Source organism: Halichoeres trimaculatus, unplaced genomic scaffold (genome assembly GCF_033239565.1).
Source record: "Halichoeres trimaculatus isolate MK-OKI-2021-1 unplaced genomic scaffold, fHalTri1.1 fHalTri1_scaffold_16, whole genome shotgun sequence".
NCBI lineage: Eukaryota > Metazoa > Chordata > Actinopteri > Labriformes > Labridae > Halichoeres > Halichoeres trimaculatus.
The window spans coordinates 15,007,754-15,029,568 of NW_027437194.1; the positions used below are offsets into that span (position 1 = coordinate 15,007,754).

The 21,815-nt window shown below is 42.3% G+C and overlaps 1 protein-coding gene across 1 annotated transcript in view; it reads right to left on the minus strand.

Annotated features, from left to right (window-relative positions):
• sptan1 (spectrin alpha, non-erythrocytic 1) overlaps window positions 1–21,815 on the minus strand; it is a 31,357-nt gene that overhangs the window by 4,959 nt on the left and 4,583 nt on the right. The window contains exons 2-47 of the mRNA XM_074690400.1: window positions 19,465–19,704; window positions 19,230–19,355; window positions 18,609–18,749; window positions 17,787–18,067; window positions 17,523–17,667; window positions 17,096–17,250; window positions 16,854–16,989; window positions 16,639–16,740; window positions 16,196–16,333; window positions 15,990–16,100; window positions 15,797–15,874; window positions 15,532–15,687; window positions 15,139–15,343; window positions 14,641–14,822; window positions 14,300–14,543; window positions 13,727–13,849; window positions 13,410–13,627; window positions 13,231–13,323; window positions 12,849–12,983; window positions 12,590–12,738; window positions 12,293–12,349; window positions 11,174–11,372; window positions 10,915–11,019; window positions 10,796–10,828; window positions 10,666–10,701; window positions 8,362–8,409; window positions 7,644–7,735; window positions 7,311–7,455; window positions 6,975–7,156; window positions 6,767–6,866; window positions 6,326–6,523; window positions 5,990–6,240; window positions 4,925–5,087; window positions 4,227–4,241; window positions 3,286–3,417; window positions 2,907–3,044; window positions 2,719–2,823; window positions 2,186–2,394; window positions 1,979–2,099; window positions 1,727–1,848; window positions 1,494–1,626; window positions 1,304–1,402; window positions 1,040–1,199; window positions 752–828; window positions 454–663; window positions 17–313 (exon numbers count right to left, since the gene is read on the minus strand). Of these exons, the coding sequence (XP_074546501.1) occupies window positions 17–313; window positions 454–663; window positions 752–828; window positions 1,040–1,199; window positions 1,304–1,402; window positions 1,494–1,626; window positions 1,727–1,848; window positions 1,979–2,099; window positions 2,186–2,394; window positions 2,719–2,823; window positions 2,907–3,044; window positions 3,286–3,417; window positions 4,227–4,241; window positions 4,925–5,087; window positions 5,990–6,240; window positions 6,326–6,523; window positions 6,767–6,866; window positions 6,975–7,156; window positions 7,311–7,455; window positions 7,644–7,735; window positions 8,362–8,409; window positions 10,666–10,701; window positions 10,796–10,828; window positions 10,915–11,019; window positions 11,174–11,372; window positions 12,293–12,349; window positions 12,590–12,738; window positions 12,849–12,983; window positions 13,231–13,323; window positions 13,410–13,627; window positions 13,727–13,849; window positions 14,300–14,543; window positions 14,641–14,822; window positions 15,139–15,343; window positions 15,532–15,687; window positions 15,797–15,874; window positions 15,990–16,100; window positions 16,196–16,333; window positions 16,639–16,740; window positions 16,854–16,989; window positions 17,096–17,250; window positions 17,523–17,667; window positions 17,787–18,067; window positions 18,609–18,749; window positions 19,230–19,355; window positions 19,465–19,704 (6,585 nt within the window). The remainder of the gene's footprint in view (window positions 1–16; window positions 314–453; window positions 664–751; window positions 829–1,039; window positions 1,200–1,303; window positions 1,403–1,493; window positions 1,627–1,726; window positions 1,849–1,978; window positions 2,100–2,185; window positions 2,395–2,718; window positions 2,824–2,906; window positions 3,045–3,285; window positions 3,418–4,226; window positions 4,242–4,924; window positions 5,088–5,989; window positions 6,241–6,325; window positions 6,524–6,766; window positions 6,867–6,974; window positions 7,157–7,310; window positions 7,456–7,643; window positions 7,736–8,361; window positions 8,410–10,665; window positions 10,702–10,795; window positions 10,829–10,914; window positions 11,020–11,173; window positions 11,373–12,292; window positions 12,350–12,589; window positions 12,739–12,848; window positions 12,984–13,230; window positions 13,324–13,409; window positions 13,628–13,726; window positions 13,850–14,299; window positions 14,544–14,640; window positions 14,823–15,138; window positions 15,344–15,531; window positions 15,688–15,796; window positions 15,875–15,989; window positions 16,101–16,195; window positions 16,334–16,638; window positions 16,741–16,853; window positions 16,990–17,095; window positions 17,251–17,522; window positions 17,668–17,786; window positions 18,068–18,608; window positions 18,750–19,229; window positions 19,356–19,464; window positions 19,705–21,815) is intronic.

Below are 21,815 nucleotides of genomic sequence, written 5' to 3' on the forward strand. Positions count from 1 at the left end.
AGTGTGTGGATGAGACCTTGATGATCTTCTGCAGGTTCCTCCAGGTCTCCTCCAGAGCCTCCATAGTGAACCAGGTGTATGGGTTGGACACCACCTGGTAGCTCTTGATCTGTTGGTCCAGTTCAGCCAGCTGGTTGAAGTCCGCCTGAGCTGAGCTCAGCGAGGAGCGGAATGCTTCATGGGCCTCACGTAGCGCCCGGATCTCCTCCAGAGAATTACACCTCACTGGATCGGTCAGATCCTCCTCTGCGTTCTCAAACCAGCTGTTGAAGGCTGAGGCTTTCTTAGCAAACGTTAGGAATAAGTCCTCAACCTGGGGAGAAGATATGATCCATCAATCAAGCACTGCTGACAGATCAGGTTTTGTCACGGCTTAGAATTTGAAGAATGTGACTTTCAGGTTGTTTTCAGAGAGGTGTACATCGTTTCAGGCTGCTTTTCTGTCCTTGTTACCTTCCTGAAGTGCTCCTGAGCTTCTAGCAGCTTCTTCTTACGGGCTGCAGAGTTGGACAGGAGCTGGTTCCAGCGCTTTATCAGGGCAGCGTGACGAGCCTCAATGGCCTTTGATTGGACGTGCTTGGCGGCCAGAAGCTGGTCCTTCAGGGCTGTGATGTTGGTGATTCCCTCCTGCTGGAAGGCCTGCAGACCGGCGTCAAACGTTTCCTGCAGAGAGAGACAGATACAGAGGTTTCCCAAGGGAAGAGGAAGAAATGTGCGGTACAGAGGAAAACTAGAAAGCTGTCAGAAATACCTGTTTGGTGAGCAGAGTCTGAACAGAGGAAAGGTCTCTGCCGTAGTCGTCGGTTTTCAGGCTGTTCTCCTTCTCACCTGAACAAAAGAAAATCATTGACAGTTAAATCAAACTCAAATCAGACTTTAAAAGGAAACTGACCAGGAGCGCCATAGTTTCTTGATTAAAATCCTTGAATTATCCATTGTTCAGTGTGTTTAGTTAGACATGGGTGACTTAAAATTTTGTCTTGTTGTAGACACATTATTCTTGTGGAAAAATATGACAGGAGTGTGACTGTCTTCGTACCAATCCAGGACTCGACCACGTCGGCTTTCCAGTTGAACTGCAGGAAGGCAGAGTTCTCATCCAGCTTGGCCTTCCTCTGAGCGGCAGCCCTCTCAAGCTCAGACACTTTACCCCTCAGGGCGGCCATCTTGGCACTGATGTTATCAACGTGATGGTTGTTCTGTTGGAAATGCACAAATTAACATCACACACTTTTTTCTTTGAGGTTTGCTAATGCACAGGTTAAATTTGGTTATAATGAGCTTCATGTGAGGTCATCAGTACCTTCTTGATTAGCTCCTCTCCGTTAGCGCACACATCATTCACTCTGTCTCTGTGCACGGTGAAGTCCGTCTCAAAGGCTTCATGCTTCTTCAACAGGCCCTGTTCAACAGAGGGTTTCCAGACAGTCAGTCAAACTCTTCATCTCTTCCTAGAGTTCAAAATATCAACATAACATTGATTTCTGTTGCACCTGCACAGCAGCGAGCGTGTCTCCGTAGTCTTCACTTCCCACCAGGTTCAACTTCTCATTAATCCAAGCTTCTTCCTCTTCCACATTCGCCACAAACTGCTGGTACTCCAGCGACTCCTCCAGCCTCTTTCCTCTGAGAGATAACACACACATATTAACATATCCGTTTCGTCATCTGTATGAGTGTGTGTGTGTGTGTGTGTGTGTGTGTGCTAGTCTGCAGAGTGTTTTACCTTGCTCCAGATAAGTCTTTAAGTTCCTTCCAGTGGTCGACAAACTGGGCAAGCCTCTGCTGGATCTCCTCCTGACCGATGGTGTTGTCATCAGACAGCTTCTTCCCGGTGTCCAGCACCGACTGAAAACAAAACAATATTGGTGAATTTCAAAGTTAAGGGGTCAGACTGAATAGATCCTTCCATGATAACTCTATGAGCTGCTTTAATTAACTTGACGACTGAGGAGGGATTAACATTTAAAAGTCTTACCTGAATAGCCGGTTCATGGGCTCCCAGCTCGGCCTCCAGTCTCTTGTGTTTTTTCCTCAGATTCTGTACTCCTGTCAAATCACGTCCATAGTCCTCCGAACTTACGAGCAACTTCTTCTCCCTGCGTCCAATCAAATGGCATCAACGTTGGTTTGTGTATCTCACTTTAATTCTGTCTCAGACTAAATAAATGATCAGAAATCTTACTTAATCCATGACTCTTCATCATCCAGGTCCCTGAAGAACTGGTGCAGGCGGTGGGATTCGTTGAGTTTAGCTCTGCGGCCTGCAGCCATGCTCTTGATCTTGGTGAAACGTCCGTTGACAGCGTCACGTTTGTCCTTCACCTGTGAGGTGTCAAAGGCGTTGCTGGCCATAAGGCTGTCAGCCTGACCGTTCAGATCCTTCAGACGGTCCTGTAAGGAAAGAGGAGACAGGCTTTAGTTCTTTGATGTTATTAGTGAGTGGGTGTCTTGTCATTCCTGATTAGTCTTATTGATCCATTAATGTTTAACACACAGGGTTTTAAGTGAGTGCGTGTTGTGCTGAGTTTTGAGGTCAGTAAATGTAAATGTTTGTAAATTTCCCAGATTACAGATGTGGAGTAAATCATATGGGGTCCCGTGGTGATACAAGTCTGATGTAAAAAGAGGATTAATACCAACATGATAATCAATTTACACCTGTCAGTGTTCTGATCTGCCATGACAGATAAATGTTGATGCTTTTATCTTGCATACCTCATGTGCAGAGATATCTGCCTCCAGCAGCTGGTGTTTCTTCAGCAGGTTGTTGACTGAAGCCAAATCTTTGCCGTAGTCCTCAGAGGCAAGAAGAGCCTCCACCTGAGGAACAACAAACATGCATCAGACAAAAGACAATCTCCGAGCTGAAACACAGACAGAACATTTATCAAGCAGACCATCACCTCAGAGAGCCAGAAGTCAAAGTCCTTGATGCCTGTGTTGAAGTTCTGCTGCTTGTTGGCTTCCTTTAGTTTCTGGCTCTTCTCTGCAGATTTGTTGACGAGGAACTGCCACTGCTCATCCAGAGCATTCAGACGGGCCTGAAGGAAAAACACGAACATGTCAGGCTTCAGAGTGCATGCAACTCAATATGCAGTTTACAAAAAAAAATAATAATAATCTGGATAGCCAATCAAGAAAGCTGCAAGACAAAATACATTCGATCTGAACTTTGACCCAGATTTCAAAGACGGGTCAGATGAAATGCTGAATACCCCAAAATCATCATTGATAAACTTTTACTCTTTCAGCATAAACAACATGTAGAAAAGATGACCTTACCTTGACTGCGTCCTCGCTGCCAGCGCAGGCTCCTCTCTGGATCAGAGCATTCCCGGTATCAATGACCCCACGGATTCGGTCAGCATTGGCGTGCAGCTCGGCCTCGAATGCCTGATGTTTCTGATGTTTACTCTGAGGCATGAAGGAAGGATGCAGGAATTAGAATCATGGCAAAAAAGAAAAAAGAAAAAAAACAAACAAACACAGAAATGTGGTTACACTAAAACATTTAGCATGGCATTCATACTTACAGTCCAAGCAAAAGCTGAAATTAAATTAAGTTTGACCAGTAATAAAAATGTAAATGTAAAACACAGAGGGTGGAATAGAAAAAGACTTTAACACAGGACACAAAGCAATGTGTCCCACATGGACAGACAGGCAGGACAACACGTGGAAGAACTAAACACGGCAATGTGGAGGACGGTGTCTGAACACGCCTGAAGGAAGATTCACTTTACAGTTGCTTCATGTTTTCTCTTTTTACAGCTTTTTATTAACACCTCAGTCTGCATGTAAAACTCTCATACCCTCTAAACATCCACTCTGATGCAGGTGAGGACCAGAGAGTACATCCAAGAATGCTTCTGCATTTATAGTTACGTTTTCATGATGCAGCTTTTTTTACTTCAATGAAACATGTGATGCAACTTCAAAGATCACTTCCCTCAAGAACTGAACAAAAAAATGGAAGCCACGCCCAGCTACTAGCCAATGATGACAAAACTAACCTTGAATACAATGAACACAGAAATGAGACAAAATTTTAAATGAAAAATTAAACCCAGGTATGGAAAAGAAGCGGCACTGATCAGTGCTAATGAGGGACAAACTGAAGATGGACTTGTTCTACGTCGTGTCTACACACACAGCACAGACGTGGACACAAACGAAGATAACCTGCTCGGTTGTTAGTCAGCTGACACACTACGCAAACTTACCAGCAGCTTGGACAGCTATAATAAAAAAAATAAAACAGTGGGAGAAAAAATTCAGTCTGACTTCAGACAGGACACAGGGAGGGATGTGACAAAGTTAAAGAACAGTGTTGTCAATAATACAAGACAAAACAGATTAGACTGTTTAATATCACCAAAGACACACACTGAAAACTTTTCTTCTTGGCTTAACAGTTTTTGTTCTACAGTTGGCAAAAATTGCCAGATCACGTTTGCTTATCAATAAAGGAGGGAATGCTGATTGTGTGTGGTGGAGTGTTAAAGTCACAAGTGAGGTTGCAACTTTACATATAATCAATTGGTTCAAAATTTTAGTCCTAAATTTCTCTGTGTGTTTTATCACTTTGCAAACTCACTCATTTGCGAGAAAAATTATGAATTTCTAAACTACTAATTCATTTAATGTCTTTGTACAATTCAAACTAATAATGGTATACTACAGTTTTTTGATTAGTCCATGACAGAAATATATTGAGTTTACATTCCCGTAGAGAAATTAGACCAGAGATCATTTTCCTAAAGAAGCTGGAAACTAAAAATGATAAAACCTGGTGAATGCTTTTCACGGCTAAAAGACGACTCATCAGAGTGGTATTCCCCATTACATATGAGCTCCTTTGAAGACTCCTCCTTGTGAATGACTAAGTGTCTATGAAAGTCTGCTAAAGGTAAATACATACCTGGATGTTTGTGGGGTCCTTGTAGGACTCATCGGTTGCAGTCTGCAGCTTCTCACTGATCCAGGCTTCGATCTCGTCCACATCTCTGCTGAACTGCTGCAGAGTCTGAGACTCTCCCAGCTTGGAGCGCTTCTCAATCATCTGAGTCTTCAGCCGGCGCCACCTTAAAGATGAAAGGATCAGGAGATGAGTTGGCTTGGACCTGAACTTATACAATTCAGTTTTTCATACAGCTGCTGCCTGTTGTGTGGTTTCCTAATCAGTAAGTGGCAGTAAATGATTGTTTTCAATGGTCTTCGCTGTGTATTTTTCTCTAGATGCCTATAAGACAGTTAAAAGGATCAGGAAAGTCAATCCTTGGTGACAAATGTCCTTGGTTTGGAACTCATCTCAGACAGATGCAGATGATGTATCCTCACTACATTAGTCCTTAATGAAGGAAGTCATTCTGGTTTTTGAAGTATTAAATACTACAAATAACTTATTTTATTAATTATATATTAATAGATCAATTGTAACAGTTTTGGTTGATTTTTCCATTGTCTTTTCCTTTTACTGCTTGGGCCTTGCATGAAGAGCTGAGAGAGTCTCAGATGAATATGTTTGAGGGAGATTAATACATCTGGAGTTCCTCGAGGCTCTTTGATAGAGCCTCTCTTGTTTCTGTCATTCAGCATATTTGTAAACACTGTCCGGACTGAAATTCATCCTTGTTTTAGGAGGGGATTTAAGTGCAGACTTAATTCTGTTTCGTATCTCAAGCGTGCAGTCATGTCAACAAGAAATGTTGTAAGTTATGGCATAAAAGAGGGAAGTCTTGATGCTGCTTTGTAAAAAAAATAATTACAGTTATTCTAGATCAACTTAAAGATAAATGTACTATCAGTCTTTCTGTAATGTCTGTTTTTACAAGGTTAACGTAATTCAGACCTGTTTGTGCATCTGCTTAATCGTCTCAGGAACACTCATGAGATAGGTTCAGGAGTTTTTAAGCATTATTCATTGAACTGGTCTATTCTACAGATAGGTTAATGGATAAATATAAAAGGTGTGGCAGTCTCCTACCTGTCCAGGACTTCCTGGCGTCTGTTCATGATCTCAGGTTTGGCGTAGTGGTCTGCTCCAATCAGCTGGTCAGCAAAGGACTGCAGAGCGGCGATCTTCTCCTCCTGCACGTTGATGGCTTTGTCAAAGTCTTCATGTTTCTTGATAAGAGCCTCCACGCTGTCAAGAGAGTCTCCTTTGTCATCACTGGCCAGGAAGGCTTCACGAGCCGCCATCCAGTTCTCTGCCTGCTCACAGTCTCTGTTAAAGAGCTGAAGGGAAACAAAACACCAGTCAGTAACTGAAGGGCTGTTTAGAGACTGTTCTCTGTCACGTTGTGTCGTCACACTTCATCACCTGCAGCTCGAGGCACTGATCCAGCATCATGCGGCGCTGCACCCAGGCCTTCTCCAGGTCAGCGCGCTCACTGTCCAGAGCTTCAAGTTTCTGCTGGATCTCAGGACTGGCGTAGTGGCCTCGCACGAGGAGCTGCTGACCGAACTGCTCAAAGGCCTGGAAGGTTCCAGCACGAGCGTCAATCTCTGTACGGTGCTCCTGGAAGGGAAAAGAAAACAAATATAAATAAGTGTTAAAGAGTAAAATCAGCTGGGTTTTTTTTAAAGCCATGAACTCTCTTGATGTCTTAAGTATCATGTCAAAATTTGCTGCACTGTCAAGGATACACCCTCTGACAAATAGAAAACAGATTCTTCTTAAAAATTAAAACGTCTAATCTGCTGTTTGGTTATCACTGTGCCAATCATTTAATTTGAAGAGAGAAAAGAAGGCGTCAAGCACCTGATGTCTTTCCAGAAGGGCTTCAGCCCCTGTCACATCTTTGGCAAGCTCCTCTGAGGACACCAGACCTCGGATACCGTTAATCCAGGACATCAGATCTCTGCACAGACACAAAGAGTAAATCCAAAATTTCACTTTTTTTTCTATTTCACATGTAGTTTTTATACTTCAGCAGCAAGTCTGTCATTCTCCCTGGCCATTTCCTCACCTGAAGTCAGAAAGGAAGCGCTGCAGATCGTGAGAGTTGCCCAACTTGTCTTTGCGCTGGTCAGCTCGTCCCACCAGGCTGCTCCACGCTGTGTTCAGCTCAGTGCATTTCTCCTGGATGTCATCAACAGCCTCAGGGTGAGACTGGATCAGACGCTCTGCTGTCTCCCCAAGAGAGTTCACCTGGATGAAGCAGAAGAAAGAAATATAAGTGAGACTAGCCTTCAATAATGCTTTAAATTCATCAAAGAGCTTAGAAACTGAAACCACATTTTCATCAGGGGTTTGGCAGAAAAACATGTGTGCTCTCAATTTAATCGCCAAAAGATAATCTGACCTTATCGCCCAGGGCTGCCAGGTCTCTTTCAAAGCCTTCATGTTTGCGCTGCAGAGCCTGAACGCTGGCCAAGTCATGTCCATAGTTGTCGGTGTTAAGGGCCTGGTTCTTCTCCTCGATCCACTCTTTAGTTTCATCAGCATCCCTGAGCAGAAAATACCCAACACACTTTAAATTCCCTCAAATTCAACTACAATCACCAGGAAGGAGAATTCTCCAAAGCTCACTTTGCTTAAACCGTTGTGTGTTCAATACAACATTTTACATGAATCTGTTTTTGAATTGGATTGTTTACATTGTAAAACAGAAGTAACTTTTAACAGCATCCTGTACCTGTGGAATCGCTGCACCTCGTGGGCACTTCCCAGCATGTTGCTCCTGTCTTCAGCAAGCTGCTGCAGGGACCTCCAGCGATTATTCAGCTCCTATAAACAAAGCAATCAGCATCATTTACAATTCTACTCTTTTAAGCGTTAGCTTGACCTTGCAGATTTTTTGCTTGTGTCAGATTTTGCATAGATTTCCAGTGTGTGAACTAAACACAGCTAAAATGCAGGGAAGGAGCTTGAGTCAGGAAGTAACCATGGACATCATGATTTGAAGTGGGGCAAAGACTGCGGCTAAGAAATGTTTTGGGCTTAAATCTACTCACACAAATACAGTATGTGCTGGTCATGTGACAATTTGCATAGTGTGATGATCGTGCACACACAGTGATGGACAAACAGATGCATTTTAATTGACGGGTCAGGATGCACGGGAAGAACATAACATTACAGGGACAAATAAAACAGCAACAACAAAAAAGTAAGGATTCACAACAAGATGCTTTGGACGTTAACACCTGTAGTATACAGTCGGACATACTACAGTCAAAAATATGCATGATCACATGATGGACAGAGCCAAACACGAGTTAGACTCAGGCTACAGAGGACAGGACATGGATCATGTGACATCAAAAAGGAAACTCTGACGATGGGGTTAGTTTTTCGATCACAATGCAGGACAGGGAAGAGGGAGGAGGTCCGGTTTGACTACTTCATCTTACCTTGATAGTATTAAAGTTAGCCGTTGTTTGTACAGCCAAGCGTACATTCTAAATTCAAAGTGAACAAAACATGGCAGATAGAAAGGAGGAGGACAAAAAGAGAGAAACACCACACCAGTCAAGAGTGTTATGGAAACTCCCAGAGCTCGTCTTGGCCCTCTCCCAAGACTCAAAACAAATAGAGATGTAGTTAGCACTGCAACCATGACTGGAGCAGAACAAGCTCCAAACTCTGAGTTATGATGGAAACACTTTGAATGATTGAGACATCCTGAGACATTATTTAAGATCCCACGCTGGCAAGTCATGTCATCAATGTCTAATCATACTCCAGAAAGGGTTCAAAGCTGTGCTCAGACCAGAAACAAAGCGAGCTCCTGCTTCACACTGCCCTCACATTTCCTGGAGTGAAACGGAACTGGTGGATACTCATATATTCTCATTAATTTAAAATGACTTGGTTTGTTTACAGTACTTCCAGAGATAACTAATTACATGATTAATTACTTACTTCAGGGTGTATGCTAAAATCCTGAGGTTGATTTCAATACCTCTTTAAGACTTTTTCAAAAACCTTTAAAAAAGTTTTAAGACTTTATCGCAGCTTTCAATTGTTATTGGCATCCACTTTTTAACAGTTGTAGTTTACATTTTTACAGAAATGATGTAAGCTAAGGAGGAATAAAGCTTGAACGAACAAATGAAACTAAAGGCAGGTTTATCCACGCTCCCACAACCAGAAACAGCAGTTATTCAAGGCCAACTTGCTGAAGAAAATGAGATAGTATTTATTCATTTTTAAAATTTAGTACATGTGCCGAGATAGTGTGATTTGCTTTAATGTTGTATTTAATTTCTATTTATGAAACTAGAAATGACGTTAATTTATAGCTGGTGTTTATACCGCTCACAATCCTTATTGTTGTATTTTATTGTAACTAGAGTCTTTATGTACTTTTTAAAAAAAAAATCTTTTCTATTTTTGTATTTTTCTACTAACTCCATTGATTTCTGCTGTTGACGCAACAATTTTCTAGTTTGGCATCAATAAAGTACCTCTATTCTATTCTTTTCTTTTCTATTCTATTTTAGAACTTTATTGGCTGATTGTTTAACGACACAATCAGGGGACAGTTGCAAGGAGGAAAATAAATATTGATGGATATTTTTTGGGTCAAAGCTTGAATACCTATGAAACTTAATACCTCATAAAACCACAATTAAGACTTTTTAATACTTTTCAAACTTCACTTCCCAAAATTGATTTATCAACTATAATACTTTTTAAGACCCTGTGGACACCCTGTATTCATTACTTACCTTGATAGCTAAGTATACTAGGAGGTTTCAATATTTTTCCTCATATCTGTGACTGTAGTTAAGTTTCAGTTTCTCTTCTCGACATGCACTATCTCAATCACTTCGCTCATGTGCACTCCACCCCTGCTCTACCATGAGTGTTGCTAGTTAGACTTGAGTGACGCAGTGTGAGTGCAAATCAGCTTCTTCTGATAAACGTCCTTACTTTTAAGAAGTAACACAGGTTTTGACTTTGAGTTAACTTTTATTTCTCTAAATCACGTCATCAGGCGCTAAACACTGGGAGCTGTCAGGCTTTCCAAGCTGGAGATGCAGAGCCCCTGTTAGCGCACAGGGCTGTCGGGGCTGTGGAGATATTTTCTTAACAATATCCCTCATGTCTGAATTTAGCAATCTTTTTTCATAAAATTGTCCAATAACAAAGCACCTCATTTATTTGACATCTAAGTCACACCTGGACAGGACCACCATAACTATAAAAAAATGGCACCTACAGTTTGGAAAATACTGTAATTTCCTCTTATTTTTACAGTGACTCATTTAAAATAAATATCAACAAGTCTCGAGTCTAGTCTAAGCTCTGATTTATCAGGATGCTAAAATAACTATATTTTTTTGGAGATCTGTAAAAGGTTAGACTTTGTAATTTTTAGGTTTTTCCAAGTTTGAGGAGACAAGCCATCAACTTTTTTGACAAATAATTTGAGTTTGCCTCAAGTGTTACCAGAGATGTAACAGTGTGTTAAAAATGCTTTCCTTTTGGTCTGAGCACACCTTTATAAGGCATGATTGCAGTTTGCTCCCAAAGTGACACAGCAGTACCAAACATCAACCCAATGCTGAACAGTCATGCACAGTTACAGTATCTGATCAAGATCGACAGTTTGTCAAATCTTTGCAGTTGATGCATTTCATTCAAAAATACATGAAACAGATGAATGTTTTGATGTCTCTTCTGGGGGATGATTGTGTGATGGAGCTTACTTTCCATGGAGAAGCAGTTTTAGAGTCAGCTTCATCCTGTTTTAAAGAGTAAAGCAGGTTTCCGTTAGTTAAACAATTTAATCCTCAGTTATAATGAAAAATATATTTAATTGATAAAAATGATAATAACCTTGCCAGGTGCAGCACCCAGCAGCTCTTGTTGCTGGATATGGAAGAAATAAGATTTTCATTAGCCCTCAGTTCAAATATGATGGTGGATCACACAGTGTTCAGAGGGGTGAAGCTTACCTGAGCCTGGACCATGGGGGCTTCCTCAGCCATGAGACCCTCAGACTCCAACTCAGAAGCCACCTTGTTGATGTCCCTCAGACGAGACTCATTAGCCTTCAGGTCCTGGAGGGGAGAAAAAATCATCACACTTTTTGAGCAAACAAACACAACGTTATGATCTCTGAAGTTTTTGGTGCTCCTTATCTAATCTGACATTTAATTTGTAAAACAAGACAGTTAATGATTGAATAATATGTGTTGTAGGGTGGAAAAATACCTTCTGGAAGTCATCAAACTTCTTTTGCAGGACTTCGACCTGCTCCAAGTCAGATCCCACCTCCTCATTGGTGAGAGCGCCCTCTTTCTCGTTGATCCACTGCTGCAGCTCGTTGGCCTCGCGGAACAGCATGAACTTCTTGCAGCTCTTCTCCAGCATGTCTTTACGTTTCTCTCCCAGCTCCAACAGAGTGCCGTACCTGAAGAAAGATTTACAACCACAGAGTTTATTCAGATCAATGAAGATATATTTTTTCTCTAACATGGCTTATTTTTAAAGAATAAAAATGGTTGCTGATGAGAATGACGGATACCTTCTTTTTATGAGTTTGTAGCAAGTAAACATACAAACTTCATCAGCTAAAACTGAGAGGCTCAAAAGTCTAAATATTTCTAAGTGGAAAGAGGAAGGAACTACTGGTGATACTCAAATGAATCTCCAAACTCAGTAGTCTGATCTGGTTGCTGCAAACTGTCCAAGGGGTTAAAAAAGAATGGCTGAGGAAATTCATGGAGTAAGATAACAACAGATTCCTGCACAGTTGAGTGTCCAGGCCAGGACAAAAAAGCAGAACCTGAAGAATAGTTCATGTTCATTTTGCAGATATAAAATGCATCCTTTCAATCCCATCAAAGCTGGTGATGGCCTTTTTCGCAGCAGACAGCAAAGCAGGAATGGAAGTATCTTACCACTGAACTGGCTCTCTCTCCACATATTTCCTGATCTGTCATCACAATAACACAATCTGGCTCCAACAAAAACTTTAACCCTAATGTTTACATTTCAATCATGAGCCTTGGAGCTTCCGAGATCAAAAAACTAAATTACTCAAGTTACAGATCATTTCTCTGAATCTTGAGCTTTCAGTGATGAGATGCAAAAATGAATACAAAGCCAAAGAAAAGCTCATGATATGACATAAAATCAGACATTTTCATCCATAAGCAAGCCAGTTTAAAAAAAAGGATGTCAAAGGTGCTTCTATCCCAGTTTTGAATAGAAGACGAGGGTGAGAAACACGACATGAAGGGTTCTGAGGGTTTGGAGGGATGTACGTTCGAGGATGATATTTAGTTTATCACGACCACAACACGCAAAGAGTCGCTGGTTCCTACTCACAGCTCTTCCACCTGCTTCATGCGCACTGACACGCTGCAGGCCTCCTTGGTGACAAGCCTGCTCAGAGGCAAGGCGAGGCGAACGCACAGCGACACAAGATTAAAGTTGTTACACACAGCAAGAGGATAGCAAAGGAAACAGACAGAGAGGCCAGGGGCAACATCATTAGTGAAGAAAAGGTTAAAGAGAAGAGGACAGACTCAACAATGAGGAGGAAAAGTTACAGCAGGAAAGGAGGACTTGGTTAGAATAAAACAATCTGCTGTGAGATACCAGAGGGTATGACGGGTTTCTTACTGATTGTCAATCTGGTCCTGACGGAGAGCGATGCTGCCGTGTTCATCCAGCAGGTTCTCCCTGGAGGAGGACTGTGTGGGGTCCAGCTTCTTCACATAGGCAGCAGGAACGAAGCCCTGACGGTCGTTCACCTCCACCTTCCACCAGTCCTACAGCCCCGAGGAAAGGAAGTCATGTCAGTAAATGATAGTCAAATTAAACATTATTTCTAATCATGCAGACATGCATCTCAACGATGCCCCTGGTTTTTCACCAGTACCTTGTTGGTGCTGTTCAGCAGGGTGAGGATGTCGCCCTTCTTCATGGTGACCTCACGGGGACTCTTCTCTTGGTAGTCGTACAGAGCCAGGACCAGCTCCTTTCCAGTCTCATCATCAGTTGGTGCTACTTGTTGCTGTTGGAAAAGGTTTTGAATCACTGATTCTTGTCAAAAACTTTAAAAGTGATTGAAGTCTTTATAAAGATTAAAGCACAGCCATAGTGGTACATATCTCTATAAATGTAAGTATTATGTTGTGGCTCTTTTTTCATAATAATAATAATTTTAATAAACCTGAGACTCTATATTTGTAGCACAGGATACTTTTATACCTAGAGTTTAGAAGAGAATTGTAAATAAAAAAAATGGATGAAAGTTTTACCCTGCAGGACTGAGCCTGTTCTTTCAGTGACTGGATGCTGCTGCCGTAGGCACTGAGGTCAGACATCAGGGCCTCATGCTTCTTCAGCAGAGCCTGTGGAAGAAAAAATTGCTCAGCTGACCTGCATTCGTCACACAAGTAGAAAAATAAAAGGCATGAAAAATAAATGTTTCATGGACCTCAGCAGAGTCCTCGTCTTTGCCATAGTCAGTGCTCCCCACAATGGGCTCCTTCTCCCTCATCCAGGACTCGGCCTCGTTGGCATCAGCGAAGTACTGCTGAGCCTGCAGAGAGTCCTCCAGGTCCTGTCTCCTCTGGGAGGCCTTCCCCTTCAGAGTGTCCCAGCGACCATGAAGTTCAGCCAACTTAGCTTTCACATCCTCTCCAGCAAAGTGCCCTAGGACCAAAAATAATGATCAGCAATCTGAAAGTTTGGACAAAACGTTACTGTCAACATATCAGGAAAGCAAACAGAGCTTTAAAGTTAGATGAGTACCTTCCTCCACCATGGCTTCTCCTTTCTGGGTAACAGCCTTGATACGGGGCTCATGTCCAGTGATCTCAGCCTGCAGGGCCTGGTGCTTCTTTAGCAAGTTCTGGACACCAATCAGGTCTTTGCCTAAGGAAAAAGACACACCATAAGGTTTTTAAATACTTTGAAAAGCTCAAAATTCACACATTTTTGGACTTTGAAGCTTGTTAATTCCAAGCAATCCTGCTAGACTGGTGTAAATATAGTTGAAATTATAACTGTTTGCCATTTAATGGAGAAAGCTCAGTAATTAGTATGACATGCTGCCTCGCCAGCAGAAAGACATAATGACAAACTAGTGATAATTTTATGTATTCCTACCTTTTAAAGCTCTTTTAAGCACAAGTTTTAATTCTTATTCAACATACCCACCTAAATACCCAGACATAGATAGTGCAGTCTGTAAATGTTCAAGTTTCCTAAAGTCAAACCTTATTCCTGCCTGCTTGTCCTGACTGACTCCTCACAGAGACAGCCTCTGTGTGGAACCTCATCACGCCTCCTTTAATCTGCTACAGTTGCTCCTCTCAGTCTTACCTCTGTTAGTGGAGGCAGCGATGGGCTCCTTCTCTCTGATCCACGTCTCCTCGTCTTCCACGTCTCTGAACAGTTGCTGCAGCCTCAAGGAGTCTGACAGCTTCTGTTTGCGTGCAGCCATGGGCTCACGAAGCGCTTCATACCGCACCACCAAGGCTTCTTTCTTCTTCTTGATGTTGTCAGCGTCAAAGTGTCCGGCTTCCTGGAACTGGTGGGCTTGGATTGTGATGCCGTCAATGCGATCCTTAAAGAAAAGAGTTCAGAAAAATACTACTTTTACTTCAAAAGCAAAACAAAACAAACCACTTCCATAAATGAAGTTATACTGGTGTATTTCTGACCTGGTGAGCAGCCACGTCCGCCTCCAGCAGAGCGTGTTTCTTCTGCAGGTTCTGGACACTGGTCAGGTCTTTTCCATAGTCGTCTGAGGCCAGGTGACCTTCGACCTCATACAGCCACAGCTCAATGTCCTCCACGTTTCTGTTGAACTGCTGCTGCTGGTTGGCCTCTCGGAGTTTGATGCCTAAAACAAAATTATATTTGATTGGACCTAATTGTTTTACTCGGTGTCATCAAATTGTTGTGGCAACAAATGGCCTCAATTCTGGGAATCCCAAATAAAATATAAAAATCTAGAGACAAGTGATACAAAAAATGCAAAAAGTAGTAAATGTTGTAGCATAGCTGAAGATCAGTCTGGAATCAAGTAGTTCATTTTGAAATAATGACTGAATCTCTAAGTTTTTTTTTCATGGTTTATGGTCTGCCAAATTTTACATCAAGAAAAAGAAATATATTATAGATTAAATACTTTATCAAAGTTATCCTGCAGACTATACCTTTAAGCTCAGTGGCCTCCAGCAGTTTCTTCCACTGTGAGCTGACGTCCTCCATGCGGCCAGCCACCTCAGTGGAGGCGTAATGTTTCCCGTCCAGCAGCTCCTGGCCTGACTTCTGCAGGGCATCGATGCGGCTCTGATTGGCTGACAGCTCAGCTTCGAAGGCCTGGTGTTTCTGCACCTTGCCCTGCAGGTTGGAGGGATCCTGTTTTAAAGTAGGGGAAAGACAAAACAGAGATTAGAAGAAGGAGGCACCAGAAATCAGCAGCACAACAGACATCTCACCGCAAAAATAAAAAAGAAATGGCTCCATATTCAGAGTTCTGAGTTTCTGAAGTGTTTTTGATTTTTGCTTTCGTTGAACCAGTAATCTCTCTTTCTATGATAAACTACCTTGTAGGCTTCATCTGTGGCGGTCTTCATCTTCTCATTGATCCAGCTCTTGAGCTCATCAGAGTCCCTGAAAAACTGCTGCAGGTGGAATGAATCCTCCAAGGCAGCACGACGAGACTGAGCACGCTCGTGAAGGGCATTGCGGCGACTGAGAAGCTAAAGATATGGAAAGAAGAGAAAACACATCATACATCAGTTTAAACTTGGAGATTCAAGCTGCCTTATTGTTCAGTTCTCGGATATAAAGGCAAACTGTAGGACTTACAGCATCTCTGCGTGTAGCCACATCTTCTTTGGCATAGTGGTTGTTCTGAATAAGTTTGGTAGCAAATTCATCCAAGGCCTGGAGATGGCAGAAAGAGTCAAAGTTAATAACAGGAGGAATGTGAAAATCTGTCAGCAGAATCATAGTCTTACTTATAAACAGAAATGTGAAGTGTATCACTTGAATAACTTACAGTGATCTTCTCTTCTTGGGCGCTGAGAGACTTCTCAAAGTCCTCATGTTTCTTCAGCAGGGCTTCCACGCTGTCCAGAGAGTCGCCCAGGTCTTCATTCAGGAGGAAAGCCTGCATGAAGAAAAAATCAACATCAGACACACAGTTCAGACAGAATACGGAGGGAAATCTCTCTCCTAATAAAAGATTTTCAAGCACCAAGTTACCTCTTGTTTGCTCATCCAGTTGTCAACCTGCTCTGTGTCTCTGTAGAAGAGCTGCAGGTCCATGCACTGCTCGTACTGCTGCCTGCGGACCTCCCACAGCTCCAGAAGAGACTCCTTCTCTTCAGCCAGGATGCCAAGCTGCACACAACACATCAAAATGTTAAAATACCCAAGAAGAGAGTCAAAAACTTGAGAGCAAACTAAAATTTGTTTCTCTTTTTTTTCAAGTTTATTATTGCAGTTAAAAGTCAAGTGACTCACTCCTTCTATTACAGTCTATGCTGGGACTTTAAAGCAATACGAAGCAAATCTCAAAAGATTAAAGGTTTCTGTTTTCCAAAAGGCTCTTTGTTAAATGAAACGCTTCCATTCTGTCAGTGCAGAAACTTATGATTCTTAACATCTCAACGGATAGTCCAATCCAGATGTTTCCATCGTCTTACCTTCTCCTTGACCTCATCAGAGGCATAGTGTCCTGTATTGAGCAGGGCCTGCCCAGCTTCATCTGTAGCTCTGAAGCTATCCTCATGAGCATCGATCTCTCCCTGAGATACAGAAAGAAAAAAACTTTGAAAAACTTTCAAAAAAATGTTATTTTGTTTGAGCACAAAGCTAAATCATAATACAATTTTAAGACATATGATATATGTTAGCTTACCTTGTGCTCCTGGTGGCGGTCTAACAGAGCCTCGGCTCCAGCCACATCATTGGCCAGTTCATCAGCATTAATCAGAGCTTTCATCTCTGTCACCCAGCTGGTCAGATCCCTGAAATCAGCAGTGAAGCGCTGCAGCCTAAAGAGAGACACAAGAGGGCAGGAGTGAGCAGTTTTTTTGTCCTTTATGACATGCTTCATAAGATGAGACTGACTTTATCACTAGATTGTGTCAGATATTTCACCTGTATGAGTCGTTGAGGCGGGCGTGGCGCTCAGCAGCCAGGGTGCGGATCTGTTCCCAGTTGGTGATGAGTTCGTCCTTCTTCAGGTGGATCTGGGAGGCGTTTTGAGGATGTGTCTGTTGCAGGCGCTCTGCATCACCACCCAGAGTGTTGACCTGATAGAAACAGAAAAAGAAAGTCAAAGTGGTCTCACTCTTTGGTTTGATTTGAAGAAAACAAGAAATTAGTCAAGGCAAGTTCATTTCAAGTCTAATTAATATGGAAATTTCCAGGATTGCCCATTCAGCTTGTTAATAACCACAATTTCCTTGGCATTAGCTGATGACTGAGTGTTTTACCCTTCACTCCTCTTACCCAAACACTGTTACTTTAGAGTGAAAAAAATAGCTGTTTTTCATTCACGATTTAGTGCAGAGCCAGTTCTTGCCTTATCCTCTAGAGCAGCCAGGTCTCTCTCCAGACCCTCGTGTTTACGAAGCAGAGCTTGCACGCTGGCCAGGTCGCGACCAAAGTCATCAGAGGCCATTAGCTGCTCCTTCTCCTTGATCCAGCTAATGGTCTCGTCAACATCCCTGTTGTTAAAAAAACACACATTTGAACTTACACAGTGGACATGAAACACAGTTTTTTATTAGAACCTGATGATAATGAGTGTCCATATTCTTCGTGTAAACACTGATTAACAGCTTACCTGTTGAAGCGCTGCACCTCAGCAGCCCCGAACAGTTTCCCCTGCCTTTGCTGGGCCAAACCCTTCAGACGCTGCCAGGCTGCGTTCACCTCCTCCTGCTTGCGTACGATGAGCTCGGCCTCAGGATGTGATTCCTGGATCAGTTTGGCTGCCAGCTGGTTCACCTCGTTCACACGCTCTTCATGAGCAGCCAGGTCTGTCTGGAACTCCTCAAACTTCTTCTGCAGGAGCTCAACATGCTCCAGGTCCTGGCCCAGCTCCTCAGAGGTGGCCATGGCCTCCTTCAGTAGAGAATGATAACTTTGAATGCAAAACTTTCGTGCTTTAAAACAGTAGAAAATTGCAAATTAATCAAAATGTGTCCTAATAAGGTTAAATAAAATTATTTATATAGTAGTTATCTATGTAAGAGCTCTTGGCTGTCTGTTAACTTGACAAACTTGACCTAGTTTTGTATTCCCTGTTCAATTTGATGCTGCATCTCATCTGTTTGTTCCTGATTTGAGTCAATTTTTGCAGAAACTAGTCTTACTGTAAGATAAAAAAAGTTATTGATGTCACTTATAATATCTTTAACTCCAACATTAAACCTTCAGGGGGCTTTGTGACTGTGAAAATCGAATCAGGAATGTAAACTTGGATTTTTTTCTTTCCAAATATAAATAAACTTCCAAAGCCTGAATGAAAAAAAAGTGAACTACATGTCTTTAATCTAAGCATTAATACAAAAACATGGGAGAGAACTTTCATATTCCACCTACAGTACGTTTCTCATAAACCATAATCCCATTATTTTGTAAAATTTTTGAATTTGAGTTGTACCTTGTCACTGATCCAGTCCAGGGCATCCTCACACTCACGCAGGTACTGGACCAGTTTCTGGGCCTGCAGGAGACGCATGCCCTTCTCTTTAGTCCTCAGCAGGAGGAGGTCCCACAGACGATGCAGCTCCTCAAGACGAGTCTAGAGCACAGGAGTAAAACGTTTACAACACAGATACAAAGGAGTGAGGCATGTTGGGAAAATTAAAAAGAATAGCAGGATTTTAAAAGAGAAAAAAATTCAATGTTCTCACTGCAGACAAGATATTTTTCAGATTTCTTCTCTAATCTGTGAAAAACTGCTCAGAACCAAAAACCAATGTAAATTTATATCATACTGTATATGCTTATTAATGAAAGAGTAGTTTACTTCTTAACAGCAGAATAAGAGGAAGGTTTTGCTCATTGCAAAGAGGAGGAAGTTTCACCACACTCAAGATTCAAACCGTGCCCACACAGCAGTCAAAAACCTACTTTAATATACTCAGCCATATTACAACTTGTAACTATAGGTCTCTGCTGTGTCCGGTAAGGCGTGTAGGACTGGATCACATCAAGCAGGTTAAAGGTGGACAACATGTAGATATTAAAGTGAGTGTGCGTTAATCGTTGTTTGTCTTACTCGAATGGTCTCAGAGGAAAAGTGCCCCTCGCTGATCATCACGTTTCCAGTATCATCCAGTTTGATGATGGCTCCGCTATTGGCCTGAACTTCAGCCTCGAAGGCCTGGTGTTTCTGAAGCTTACCCTGTGAAAAAAGCATGATATGTGAAAAGAAGTACCAAAGGTAGTCTGCTTAACCAACTTCTTTATATCAAATACTGCCTTTAGAGAAACTTCAAGCTCAGCTGACTCACCTGCAGGTTGGAGGGGTCCTTGTAGTTTTCATCAGAGGCAATCTGCAGCTTCTCCTGTATCCACTTCTCCAACTCATCTGCATCACGGCGGAAGAACTGGAAACGGTATGAGTCCTCCAGTTTCTGCCGGCGCATCATCGACAGCTCCTTGAAGCGCCGGTAGCGGTCCAGCACCTGCTGCCGGCGCTCCTGGATGTCTTCGGCTGTCTCCAGCACTTTGCCCCCTGCGGTATCCATTCTCTGGAAAACACAGTGATGAGACCCGTCAGTAAATCTGTAACAGCATTAAACCATTTTATAATAAACTGGTATAAACAGCATCCGTGATGTGTCTGGCTAAAATCATTTTCACACCAGGTTAAAATAACTTTTAAGAAAAGTCTTCCAGTCTGTGCATTTGGTTGTGCTGCATCTATTTGAAAGTATGTGCATTATTCATGACATCCAAAGAGACCATCTGCAGCAGTGTGTGCTTCTCTCACAGGTAGCTCAGCCTCTTAGCATAAAAAAGTACATTTTCCACGGAGGAAACAAAACTTAACTTAAAAAAAATTAACTTTTCTAAAAATATTCTTACAAAACAAACTCCCAACTTCATTTGACACTTCTTTTTATCTTTCCTGATTAGAAAACCGATGCCTCATGCAATATATCTGTAATGAATATTTGATTATTTTTAATGAAAACTTAAAAATGACATTACTTTGAGATAGTCAGGTGGCTTTTCAATTCTATTTTCAGGATAGAGGTAATTATTTCTTGACAAACTGAAGTTCACCATCAGGATCAAGCTCTACAGTAGGGGTATTTTGGGACAGTCAAAGGGTGTTACGTGTCTCGAGGACTCTGAACTTTTCTTCACACAGAAACTTGGCTTGAAACTTAGACCCAGGACGCAAAGAACAAGATTGTTTGTCTAAACTACCCCCCACCCCCTTTCTCTCCCATCCTGTCCCTAGCTGAGCAGCCAAAAGGGGCCAGCAGCTGAAATAGTAAAATGCCAAAGAGGGGCGGGGGAGCGGAAATTCCACATGCATGTGAACAGTAACCAGGCTTCACTTTACAATGAGAGCGCTGCTGTCAGCTCCTCTGGCCACTGAAGCCTTGAACTGTGAGTAATGTTTGGCTAGCCAACCTTTTCCATCTGCATTCGCATCAGCTTCATTTCTAGGAATTGAGGAAAGATAAAAGGAAAAGTTACTTTGTAAAAAATCTAAAACGCTAAAGCTGGAAAGTTTGAGTGGTTTTAGGATGATAGAAGCATAGAAGAAATTTGATGGAGGTTAATGATCCATCCTACTCAATCAAAGTCAGCCAAACCCGAGCAGAGAGCAGGGAGGGGTTGGGGGTGGGGGTCAACCTGGGGTTTGCCCGCCCTGAATGCAGATGTAAAAAGGTTTTTGTTGATGCTGCAGACAGTGATAAACAAAGCGATAGTTGGATGTAAGAGACACAGAGTGCTGGTCCAATGTCTACGCTCAATGGGAGGATTAGTGGAGTCAGCAGAGATGCTTTGGTCCCCAGAGATGACATTAGCTTTTCCAGACAAGCAGGCTTCCCACTGAGCGCCTGACACACACTCCAACACACACTCACAAACCAATATACAGCAGTATCACTACCATGATGCAGATTAGTAAAAGCCTGAAAAAAGTGACCGTCCAGGATGTGATCCAGCACCCCTCCCCCCTTCTCTGAACATGTCCCAGTTCACCGAGAGCTTAAACCATCTCAGGGATTTACACCAACCTCAGCCTCATTCTGATGGAAGCCAAACGTAACTGACTGCACAGGAAATGACATTTTGATATTCATAACCTGGTCAAAATGAGGAGTGACTGCACATGAACTGCAGCCAAAGACCGGTGGCTTACACACCTGAGGTTACAAATTCACAAAAAAGGTCAAAATCTGAGCTGCAGTGCTGCAGAGGAGACATGGCTGACCTTTGCCAAATGACTCCGCTCCAGCACAGTCAAACACTCCTGTTTACTGATGTAAGGAAACAGTCAACCCAGAGGAACAGCTCCTCGAGGAGGGCATGAAGGTAGTATTTACGTCCTCAAATCTGAGGCAGATTTCGGTTTTCAAAACAAAATTTTGAGCGATGATGCATGCTACTCTCGCAACTCTACACCAAAGTTCTGAGTACCATCTTTGATGCCTTGAATCAAAACACCCCAAATTTGCTTTCTACTAACTGTTTGATGTGATGTGACTGTCATTTTTACTATCATTTAGCTAAAAGTTGAAAATTATGCAACCAAACTTATCCATCTTGAGTTGGCAGAGACACAAGCTGAGCTAAAGTTAGCAGCAACAGAGCTAGTGTCTGCCAAAGCTACAGCTAC